General features: G+C 48.4%; 1 protein-coding gene across 1 annotated transcript in view; it reads right to left on the reverse strand.

Moving 5' to 3' along the window:
• OBSCN (obscurin, cytoskeletal calmodulin and titin-interacting RhoGEF) overlaps positions 1-12,189 on the reverse strand; it is a 142,868-nt gene that overhangs the window by 89,372 nt on the left and 41,307 nt on the right. Inside the window, exons 21-30 of the mRNA XM_054171381.1 lie at positions 11,560-11,826; positions 10,396-10,508; positions 8,816-8,969; positions 6,942-7,103; positions 6,354-6,458; positions 5,392-5,658; positions 4,064-4,333; positions 2,836-3,102; positions 1,669-1,935; positions 327-593 (exon numbers count right to left, since the gene is read on the reverse strand). Coding sequence (XP_054027356.1) covers positions 327-593; positions 1,669-1,935; positions 2,836-3,102; positions 4,064-4,333; positions 5,392-5,658; positions 6,354-6,458; positions 6,942-7,103; positions 8,816-8,969; positions 10,396-10,508; positions 11,560-11,826 — 2,139 coding nt within the window. The remainder of the gene's footprint in view (positions 1-326; positions 594-1,668; positions 1,936-2,835; positions 3,103-4,063; positions 4,334-5,391; positions 5,659-6,353; positions 6,459-6,941; positions 7,104-8,815; positions 8,970-10,395; positions 10,509-11,559; positions 11,827-12,189) is intronic.

Below are 12,189 nucleotides of genomic sequence, written 5' to 3' on the forward strand. Positions count from 1 at the left end.
TCTTAAACACTTGCAGGGATGGGGCATCCACAGCTTCTCTGGACAACTTGTTGCAGTGTCTCACCACCCTCAACAGTAAGGAACTTCTTGCTAATGTCTAATGGAACTGCTTCCTGATGTTCAAATCTGACACACTCAAATTTTGTCTCATCAATGTGAGTGTGAAACCATCAACAATGCTCCAGGCTGTACTTTAAGAGTAACTGGGCTTTGTTCAGACACCACCTTGTAATGGGAGGCTTTAGAAGGAACAGCTGTGAGACCAAGTGACCAAGCCCACCAATAATTACAGCACTCTTTGGATGTCCATCATCTACAGTACTTACCCTGGACGCTGACCTTCGACTTGGCAACATCAGTGCCAATATCACAGGTGTATAAGCCTGCATCTGTCTTTTCTAGGTCATGGATAAGGAGGCACAGGGTCTTCCCAGTCTGTATCTGCTCATACTTAGCACCAGAAGTGATCTTCTCACCATCCTTTTTCCAAACAGGTTTGACCTTTTCTTTGGAGACTTCACACTCCAGCTTAATCACACCACGCTCCTCACCAAAGACATCATCCAAGGCCTTCATGAAGACAGCAGGCTTCTCTGAAGGTTAACAGCCAAAACAGAGCACAACCAGGATATGTCAGCTGAGACATTTTTAGCTGCTACCAAATATTTAAAGAGAGCTGAAGGAAACCCTTGCAATGCTGCTGATACCGATGCAGAACCCAAAGCAGTCCCACACCTCCTGACTGGAATGAGTGTTAGGGAAACCAGAGCCTGTTCATGGGTGGGTGAAAGGAAGGAGAGAAGCATTGCCATGGATAAGGAATGGTATCCAGTGCTACAACAGCAGTCTCTTTATGACTGTGCACCTGTGAGGTTGCAAGGACATATTTTTCTCTGTGTTGGGGCATCTGTCAGGCAAAGGAGATCTCATCACAGGGAACAGGGCTTGGAGCAGGCATGTAGTGAAGGCCAGAGGGACAGCTTCACACTTCCATGGAGTAGCTACTCATCAAGATAGGCTAGATTTAAGGAAGCCCTTCTCTGCATCATCAGGAGCAGAAATGTTCTTCAGGAATCTCCATCTCTGGAGCCATGTGGCATACTAAGGACAGCAGCAAACTGCTCTCTCTGTGCTGAATCAGTGCAGCTCCAGACCTGGTGTACTGAAGATGTGCCCTACCACTGGAGGTATACTGAAGCTCAGCTTCCTGCAGACAGAAATCTTTAGCAACAACAGTTTATAGGCTGCTGGAAAGCCCTACAAAAAAAAGAGGAAATTGTTCTTGACTATCCTGCTGGCAACTAAAATGCTGCTGAACAGCTATGGAAAGGTTTGGCAGGAGACCAAAACAGCCTCCCCTAGAAAAATCATCTGCTACAGTAGAAACTGGTCCACATCTCACACACTCAGCACTTGGCCCTAGAAAGGGGAAGCTTACCAACAGGATTGCTGCATGGATATGATCAGTAAGAACTCCTAAGCATCTTTGGTTTACATTCAGGAGGTGTGTGAGCAGGACCTCACCTATCAGAGGTGTGTGAGCAGGACCTCACCTATCAGAGGTGTGTGAGCAGGACCTCACCTATCAGAGGTGTGTGAGCAGGACCTCACCTATCAGAGGTGTGTGACCAGGACCTCACCTGTCAGAGGTGTGTGAGCAGGACCTACCTATCACCTTCAGGCGCACACTCTCCGACACCTTGTCTGACTTCATCGTCACTGTGCCAGCGTCTTCAGGCTTGACCTGCTTCATGGTCAGCATGTAGCAGTTGCCAACGTTCCTGATGTCATTGAAATTGTTGGTATAAAGGAGGGTGCCATTGAGGAACCACTCCACGTCCTCATCGTCGTGGGACAGCTCGCAGGAGAAAACAGCGGAACTCTCCTCTTCGATTTCCACATCCTGCAGGTGTTTGAGCACCTGGACATCGCGGGCTGTAGGAGAGCAAGGGGCACCATCACCAGCCTTGCCACAAGCAGATGCCACTAGCGCCCCATCAAGTCTCCTCCTAAACACCTCCAGGGATGGGGACTCCACCACCTCCCTGGGCAGCACATTCCAATGGCCAATCTCTCTTTCTATGAAGAACTTCTTCCTAACATCCAGCCTAAACCTCCCCTGGCACAGCTTGAGACTGTGTCCTCTTGTTCTGGTGCTGCTTGCCTGGCAGAAGAGACCAACCCCCACCTGGCTACAACCTCCCTTCAGGCAGTTATAGATAGCAAGAAGGTCTCCCCTGAGCCTCCTAAGCAACCCCAGCTCCCTCAGCCTCTCCTCCCAGGGCTGTGCTCCAGACCCCTCCCCAGCTTTGTTGCCCTTCTCTGGACACCTTCCAGCATCTCAACATCTTTCCTAAACTGAGGAGCCCAGAACTGGACACAGGACTCAAGGTGTGGCCTGACCAATGCTGAGCACAGGGCACAATGACTTCCCTGCTCCTGCTGGCCACACTATTTCTGACACAGGCCAGGAGGCCATTGGCCTTCTTTGGCCACCTGGGCACACTGCTGGCTCATGCTCAGCCTACTATCAACCATTATCCCCAGGTCCCTCTCTGCCTGGCTGCTCTCCAGCCACTCTGACCCCAGCCTGTAGCACAGCCTGGGGCTGTTGTGGCCAATGTGTAGAACCTGGCACTTGGATGTGTTCAATCTCCTGCCCTTGGACTCTGCCCATCTGTCCAGCCTGTCAAGGTCCTCTGCGGAGCTCTCCTACCCTCTAACAGATCAACTCCTGCCCTAGCTTGGTGTCATCTGCAGTCCATCTGATGATGGACTCAATCCCCTCATCCAGATCATCAGCAGGCAAACCTCCCTGCTGCAAACCATTTGTACCTTCAACAGTCAGGGTGGCTTCAGTCTCCGCGTTTCCAGCCCTGCACTTGTACACACCAGCATCTTCAGGCTTCACCTTCAAAATCTTGAGCTCTGCTGAGTGCTGCTCCCGCTTGATTTTGTACTTCTCAGAGGGCTCAATGGGTGTGTGGTCCTTGAACCACTTCACAATCTTTGGAGAAGGCCTGAAGTCACAGGACAAGATGACCGAATGGCGCTCCAGAGCTCTCTTGTCCTCCAGCTTCCTGGTGATCTGTATGTGGTAATCTGCAAAGCAGGGTTAGGAAAGAAGAAAGGGTGAATGGGAAGAAGAGGAAAGTTTCTGGTCTGTATTTCATGTCAGTTTGTTTCATGTATGTCACTCCCAGCTGCTTTGTGAACTGCTCAGATGATGCTGTGGGTTTCTGTTACAGAACTGATTGGCTTTGAAGCTAACCCAACATCATGACCTCTAGGGAATGCTGGTTTCTACAGGGCAAAACTTTACATTAGCTACCAGATGCATGGATCAATACTTACTGAATTGCTTGCTAATTAGAGTTGGTATTCAAGTATGAGCAAATGAAAAGTCAAAACAAGGACTTTAGAATAGGATTGGAGATATTTACTATGGTGACAGCAGAAGACATAAAGCCTCGAAGCTTTGTCCCAGATCAAGGCAATGACAAAGCAGATTAACTAAATGAGCTGTCAAACTTGTCCAGTTCAGAAATGGGACAAAATAATCTCTCCTGGCAAATTTCTTTTGTTTTGTCCTCTGTGGTAAAGTCAAGAAGGGAAAAAAAACCAACCCAAACCCCTAGCCTTGGCTCAGTTTGAATACCAGGCACTCCAAACTCATTCAGCCAAATCCTTTCCTAAGACATGGATCTCTCATCTATAGAATCACAGAATCATTAAGGTTGGAAAAGACCTCAAAGACAGGCAGGTACAACCATGAACCCAACACCACCATGCCCACTCAACTATGTCCTGAAGTGCCATGTCTGCACTTCTTTTCAGTGCCTCCAAGGATGGTGACTCCACCACTTCCCTGGGCAGCCTGTCCCAACGTTCCAACCAACAACTGGTAGCTGGGAATTGACCAGACCTTCCACATACACCTACACTTCCAGGACCCCAGAGAGTGGAACCTGCACATTAGACAGTGCTGCCTGAAAAAAATGACTTCCCAGGAACTGTGAGAGGGAGGATCTCTTCATGGTGCAACCAAGCCAGGACACCTTACCTCTGACAAGTAGGTTTGCTGTGGATTTGGACTTGCCAATGGAGAACTGCACGGTGCCTGTCATGCTGGCACTGGTTTTCACGATGGTCAGCCTGTGGATGGTGCCTTCCTGATGCATGATAATGTTTCTGCCAGCCTGCAGGGCTTCTCCACACAGAAACCATTTGGGAGGTTTCACAGATGGAATGGATATCTCGCATTCAAACGTGGCCTCTTCAGGCTCGGTCACATCCTCGTCACACAACTCCTTTATGATGCTAATGGATTGCTCTGGGTGAAGGAAGGAACAGGAGAGCAGGGATTTAGGAATCACTCATCAGCATTCTGCACACTTCTACAACCTTTACTGAACTTATTGGCTCCAAAAGCCTTCAAACATTCTCCTTTTTGGCATAAACATAAACATCTACTGCTGGTTATGGGTCAGAGAGGGAGACTGTGACACTGCTACAAGAGCATCCAGATCTTCTGAGTCCAAGTCCTATTTCTGAAGTCACCTTCCCACTCTGATATAAAACACTTGGCATTATATAAAATGGAATAGGGAAAATGCAGGTATTGACAGCAGAAGATATTTGGGGTAGCTACAGCTGCTTTGAACAACAACTGCTCTGGAACAGGGCTGTCCTTAGAAGAAAGTACCATGTAGTCATTTTCTGTCCATAAAGGCAGATGTTGCTGTCTTTAAAGTCCTAAAAGGAAGCAATATCAATGACCTTCAGAAGACATCAGCACTGAATGAAAATCATAGAATGGGTTGGTTGGAAGGGACCTTGAAGATCATCTAGTTCCAATCCCTCTGCCATAGGCAGGGACACCTTCCTCTAGACCAGCTTGCTCAAAGCCTCATCCAACCTGGCCTTGAACACCTCCAGGGAGGGGACATCCACAACCTCCTTGGGCAACCTGTTCCAGCATCTCACCAAGCTCACTATAAAGAATTTCTTCCTACTATCCACTCTGAACCTACCCTTTTCCAGCTTCAATCTATTCCTTCTCATCCTATCACTACAAGCCCTTGTAAAAAGTCCCTCTCCAGCTTTCTTGCAGCCCCCTTCAAGTACTGGAAAGCTGCTATGAAGTCTCTCCAGAGCCTTCTTTTCTCCAGGGTGAAGAATCTCAACTCTTACAGCCCATCCCAATATATATATATAGAGAGAGAGAAAGAGAGAGAGAGACAGAGAGAGAGAGAAACCTATTAAATAGATTTTAAGTGGTATTATGCTATCAAAGTAAACGACAAGGGCTTTTTGGACCAGCCTGTCCTTCTTCCAAAGCATCCTAGAGGGGCAAAAAAAACCCCAACCAAAAAAAAAAAGCTTCCCTACCTTCCACAAAGAAATTGGCACTGCTTTTGTCATCCAAGGCATCACAAGTGTAGGTGTCCTCATCTTCATAGCCTGCATCGTTGATGATGAGTTTCCGATAGACTCCGTCGCTCACCATCTCGTACTTGGCCCCGGGGTGAAGCTCCACATCCCTTTTGTACCACCTCACCTGGGCATTGGCTCGAGACACCTGGCACTCCAGGAAGCCCCGGTGCTTCTCCAGGGCTATCTTATCCCTCAATGGCTTCACAATTTTCACAGGCAGCTCTAAAAGGAGGGGAAAACAAGAAAAGGTCAAACAAACACAAACCCTGAGCAATCAGTAGCATCTCCCTGCAAGGTGCCCTCACAGTTACAGGCTGGTGCCTCAGAAACTTCCAGAGGCATAGAATAGAATAGAATAGAATAGAATAGAATAGAATAGAATAGAATAGAATAGAATAGAATAGAATAGAATAGACCAGGTTGAAAAATACCTCAGAGATCATCAAGTCCAACCTAGCACCCAGCACCATCTAATCAACTAAACCATGGCACCAAGCACCCCATCCAGGCTCTTTCTAAACACCTCCAGGGATGGTGACTCCACCACCTCCCTGGGCAGCACATTCCAATGCCCAATCTCTCTGTCTGGGAAGAGCTTCTTCCTAACATCCAGTCTAAACCTCCCCTGGCACAGCTTGAGACTGTGTCCTCTTGTTCTGGTGCTGCTTGCCTGGGAGAAGAGACCAACCCCCACCTGGCTACAACCTCCCTTCAGGTAGTTGTAGAAAGCAAGAAGGTCACCTCTGAGCCTCCTCTTCTCCTGGCTAAGCACCCCCAGCTCCCTCAGCCTCTCCCCACAGGGCTTGCCCTGAGAGCTCTGGGTGCTGTTTAACTTTCTTCATGCTAGAAGTGAGGGAAGTTGGTCGATTGGTAGCGTGAGAGAGGTTTAGCAGCACAGGCAGGAAAAGCAGCATTACCTTTCACAGTGAGCTGGGCACGAGACTCTGCCTTTTCTGCTACAAATTTGATCTCTGCTGCGTCTTGGACCTGGACACGTGTGTAAGTCAGTGAATAGGTCTTGCCTGGGAACAGAGACACAACCAGACATAGGTTGACCTGGGCAAACAGCTTCACTCCCCAAGGCATGCTGGCAGACTGAGCATCACTCATCTGGTTTCGGTGCCTCACCACCTGCTTTCACAGCAGCAAGGCAAATCACTCCCACTCTATATCCCTCCATCAAAGGATAGCTTAACCTCAACTCCTCCATGGACTGATTGAATGTGGTCCCCACCATCTGGGAAGTACTTGAAAGAGAAGGATCCCACCCATTATCAGAAGATACAACTTCCTACCCACTGCTGGTAGCATGGGATGGGGTCACAACACCGAATTTGCCTTAAGTTCTCACCATGTTACAGTTCCAGCCTAGCTGCACCTCCAAAACAATAGGGTAACCTTCCTAATTTGATTTTGAAGGTCAGACCCTTCTTCTCAGTCCTCCTTCTCAGCACTTACTCCAACCCACCCCCATTCAAGAACAAGATGCCCCTCTGTCCTCCTACCGTCTTGACGCATCCTGATGTTGTCGGCAGCCTTCAGCTTGTTGTCATTTTTGTACCACTGGGTCTGGACCTCATCATGTGAAATTTCACAGACAAAAGATGCACTCTCAAATTCATTCACTTCCACATCTTCCAGTGGTTTAACAATCCTGATATCTCGGGCTGTGAAATGAGAGAGAGGAAGATTTCCCTGAGCTTCATCATGCCTGGCTCTGGTGTGATCACCTTCTGCATGCTTGCATACAGAGCACAGGGATTGTGTGCTATTCTAGACCAACATCCCCTCCTGGGCAGTTTCCTTCTTCAACATAGTAATTACATTCTATGCTTGACCCTAGAGGTACAGTACCAGCTACAGGAGAGGATTTTATGGATGCTAGAGCTTTACACAGGCTTCAGAAGAAGTTAAACACATTCATGAGTGAAAATCTGCCAAGGATTCCTAAACACAAGCCTCCCATCTCCTGTGTCCTAATAACTGAGCAACCTGATCCAGCTGAAGATGTCTCTGTGCACTGCAAGGGGGTTGGGATAGATGATCTTTAAAGGTCTCTTGCACCCCAAAGGATGCTATCATAGAGGAAAGCTGGAGATGAGATCTTTATAAGGGACTGCAGTGACAGGACAAGGGGCTGTGATTTTAAACCACAGCAGGGTAGATTTAGATTGGGCATTAGGAAGAAGTTCTTTAGTGAGTGTGGTGAGACACTGGAACAGGTTGCCTGGAGAAGCTGTGGATGCCTCATCCCTGGAAGTATTTAAGACCAGGCTGGATGGGGCTTTGAGCAACCTAGTGTAGTGGGAGCTGTCCTGGCAGGGGGGTTGGAACTGGATGATCTTTAAGGTCCCTTCCAACCCAAACCATTCTTTGATTCTATGAAACCTGTCACATTCACATACTTCTCTGCAAGCTTACATCCTTGGTTGTGTGTCTGGACAGGATCAGCCACAGGGACATCTGCCACACGTTTTGCCCAAGCTGTATCTTTGCTTCAGAGTCTCTTGCACTCAGCATATTCCTCTTTAACTCTGCACCTTTGCACTGACTCATCAGAACCAATTCATAATTTTGTGCTACTGCAGCCCTTGCCTTTTGACTCATCCTCAGGACCAGGGCTCAGATGTAAACCAGCCTGCATGCAAATAGCATCTCATCCCAGTGACAAAGTCAGGGAGGAAAGAGGAGTTCAACAGAGCAGTGGAACAGAACAAGTGTGTGTGAAGTTCTTGGTAAACCTAAGTGGCCACATGAGGACAGCATCTAGTAAGAAATAGGACAATGCCACTTTGTCTTTTCAGATCACAGAATCACAGACCAGTCTGAGTTGGAAGGAACCTTAAAATCATCTTCTCCCAACCCCTCTGTCATGGGCAGAGACATTTTCCACTAGATGAGGTTGTTCAAAACTCCATCTAACCTGACCTTGAACACCTCAAGGTAGGGGACACCCATAACCTCTCTTAGGAAACTGTTCCTGTGTCTTACCATCTTCATAGTGATCCTAATATCTAATCTAAACGTGCCTTCTGGCAGCTTAAAATCCTTGTTCCTCATCCCATCATGACATTGCCCTGATGAAGGTCCCTCCCCATCTTCCCTGGGGGCTCCTTTAAGAACTGGAAGCCTACTCTGAGGTCCCTCTGGAGTTTATCTTCTCCAGGCAGAACAACCCCAACTTTCTCAGCCCATCCTCCCAGGGGAAGTGCTTCAGCTCTCCCATTTTCACCTCCCTTCAGATGCAGCTGTGGAAAAAAAACATCTGCCAGGGTAGAGCAGATGTCTGTGTAGCCCTACTTGTTCTGTGCAGTCCTACTTGTTCTGTGTAGTCAAAGCTACTGCAGTAGATAACATTTCCTACTTGAGTCAAACGTACCATGGATCTTTAGCGTAGCTGAGGTCTTGTCTTCAGCTACTTGACACATGTAGGTGCCCTGGTCTTCATATTCACACTTGTGAATAATGAGGCTTCTCTTATTTCCTTGGGAAGCAATCCCCACTTGTTGACTGGGCCGGAGCTCCTTCCCATCCTAGAAGGGAAAATGCCAAACCAGATCACCATCAACTCTTCCACACCTGCAGATGCTCAGCTCTGGACTTAATTCACCTGTCTCACATCATGAGACTGTGCCTCCTTGAACATAAGATGACACTTAGCATCACAGAGTGGTTTGGGTTGGAGGGCACCTTTTGAGGTCATCTGTACATGAGCCAGCAGTGTGCACTTGCAGCCCAGAAAGCCAATCAGATCCTGGGCTGCAGCAAGAGAAGCACAGCCAGCAGGTTGAGGGAGGTGATTCTCCCCCTCTTCTCTGAGACCACACCTGGAGCTCTGTGTCCAGTTCTGGAGACTCTGTGTCAGGAAGCATCTGGAGGTGCTGGAAGGTGTCCAGAGAAGGGCCATGAAGAGGAGCAGAGGGCTGGAGCTGCTCTGCTGTGAGGACAGACTGAGGGAGTCGGGGCTGTTCAGTTTGGAGAGGAGAAGGCTCCAAGGAGACCTAATTGTGGCCTTCCAGTATCTGAAGGGGGCCAAAAGAAAGCTGGGGAGGGACTTTTGAGGGTGTCAGGGAGTGATAGGACCGGGGGAAATGGAGCAAAACTAGAAATGGGGAGATTGAGATAGGATGTTAGGAAGAAGTTGTTCCCCAGGAGGGTGGTGAGAGACTGGCACAGGTTGCCCAGGGAGGTGGTGGAAGCCTCATCCCTGGAGGCTTTTGCAGCCAGGCTGGATGTGGCTGTGAGCAACCTGCTGTGGTGTGAGGTGTCCCTGGCCATGGCAGGGGGGTTGGAACTGGCTGAGCCTTGAGGTCCCCTCCAACCCTGACAATTCTATGATTCTAGTCCAACCCTCTGTACTCAGCAGGGACATCTCCAACCAGATGATCTTTAACTTCAGCATAGTGCAAAGTTTTCAAGAAGCAGGAATGGCTGAAGAGCACACTTGCCTTTTGGTCGACCTCAGACACCGATTTGAAGGCTTAAGGTGCTGTATAGTAAGGGAGTAAGCCCTTCAAACATTACCTTGAAGAAATGCTGCCCCATTTAAGGGAAGGATCAGCTGAGCCTCAAGGAGGGTACATGAAATACCTGAGCTGATCCCCAAAATGCCTGTCAGGTTCAAAGGGAATTGAGGCTGCATCTTAAAGAGCAGCTCCCTTTGAGGCTTTAAATCCTTGGGTGAGAACTTCTGGGCATGAGGTCAAGCACAGGACTGTGTTACTAGCAACAGCAGTGCTCACCTTCTGTGCAGGGTAGAGCAGTTTGGCTTTTAACCCAGTAAGCATACCCAGTAAAGAAACAGCACAGATTGTGATGAGCTGTGCAAATAAATGGACATGAGGGGGGGAAGTGCACAGCAAAGGCTCAGACTCTCATCCCCTGGAAGTGAAAGGAAAAGCTCTCATTTCCTTCCAGAGGAGTCAGGAATTGAAATGCCACTATCCATGAAGGGTGTACCTTGAACCACTTAACATCTGCGTTGGGCCTGGACAGCTCACACTCAAATGTGACCTTGTCCTTCTGAGTTGCACTGATGTCTGTCAAAGGTTTGCTGATTCTCACAGGCAGTTCTGCAAAAAAAAAAAGGATAACTTCCAGTTAGTGATGAAATAGGTCTCCAGGACCATCTGATTCAAACAATATTCACAGATTAATAGAACTGCTTCGGCTGGAAAAGACCTTCAAGGTCATCAGGTTCAATTGTTAACCCAGCACTACCAAATCCACCCCCAAAGCATGCTGCCCAGCACTACACCTACAAACCTTTTCAATCCCTCCAGGGAGGGTGACTCAACCACTGCCCTGCACAGCCCCTCCCAGGGTTGGACAATGCTTTTGGTCGAGAAATTTCTCCTAATATCCAACCTAGGCACAATTTGAGGCTGTTTCCTTTTGTCCCAGCTTGCTAGCTGGGAGAAGAGACCAGCTTCCACCCCAATCCAACCTCCTTTCAGGGAGCTGCAGAGTGAGCTGGTCCCTCCTCAGCCTCCGTTTCTCTAATGAATAGGCACAGCCTAGCTTCCATGTTGAATGAACCTTGTGCCAACAAAATCCTCCTGTTTTGAGCACATCATCAAGAGTTGTTTTGTGGATGATGATGATGATGTTACAGTAACCCCATTGACATCAGAAGGACACCTTATTGATGAGACCTCATGGCTCCCTACAGCTACCTAGAAGGACATTGTGGAGAGGTTGGTGCTGGTCTCTTCTCACAGGTAGTTAGTGATAGAACAAGAGGGAATGGCCTCAAGCTGGCACTGGGTAGGTTTAGACTGGACATTAGAACAAATTTTTCCCAGCAAGAGTGGTCAGGGATTGGAATATGCTGCCCAGGGGGGTGGTGGGGTCACCAACCCTGGATGTGTTTAAAAGTGCTTTGGATGTGGTGCTTGGGGATGTGGTTTAGAGTTCAGCCTTGTAGAGCAGGGGTCTTGGTTGCACTTGGTGATCCTGAGGGGCCTTTCCAACCTGCATGTTTCTGTGATTGTGTGATGATTGCCCAGTGCTCCCCATGGCCTGTGCACTTACAAGAAAAATGTCTTCCTCTCTTGAAAGCTCTGAGAGTCAGGAGGAGACAGCCACAGCCCACACCAACCAGAGACACAGACTTTCATGTACCTGTCACAGTGAGCTTCCCTGAAGAGTGAATGCCTTCTGCTTTGAAGGAGATGAGTCCTGCATCTTCAAGAGTCACTGAGGAAAGAGTCAGTGAGTGCTTCTTGCCCTGAGCACCAATGCTGACACTGGGTGAAGGCTTCAGCCGGACGCCATCCTTCTGCCACGTCCCTTCCACATCCTCATGTGACACCTCCACCTCAAAGGTGACAGTCCCTTTCTCAGACACTTGGAGGGGCTGAAGACCTTTCACCAGCTTGATCTGCCTCACTGGAAAAAAACAACAAGGACAAGTTGGAGATCTCACACCAATAGCTGTGAAACAGAGCCTGAGGACTTCCAAAACACATCATTTCCCCATTCCTCATCCAGGTACCTGACAATTGCCTCCTATCTTTCAACTAAGCAACCACCTTTGCAGGAGGCAAAACCTGTTCATGGCCATGGCTGCTATTCTTTACATGGATGCCTTCAGCAGGGACAAACAAGCCAACCACAGAATCATTCACTGAAAAGAGGCTATGTGCTTACATGTCTGAAATGGTGCTTCAGGTTTTGGCCTCTAGTTCTAGAGTCTAGGATAGGATAGGATAGGTTAGAATAGAATAGGCCAGGCCAGGTTAGAAAAGACCT

Source organism: Dryobates pubescens, chromosome 21 (assembly GCF_014839835.1).
Source record: "Dryobates pubescens isolate bDryPub1 chromosome 21, bDryPub1.pri, whole genome shotgun sequence".
Lineage (NCBI taxonomy): Eukaryota > Metazoa > Chordata > Aves > Piciformes > Picidae > Dryobates > Dryobates pubescens.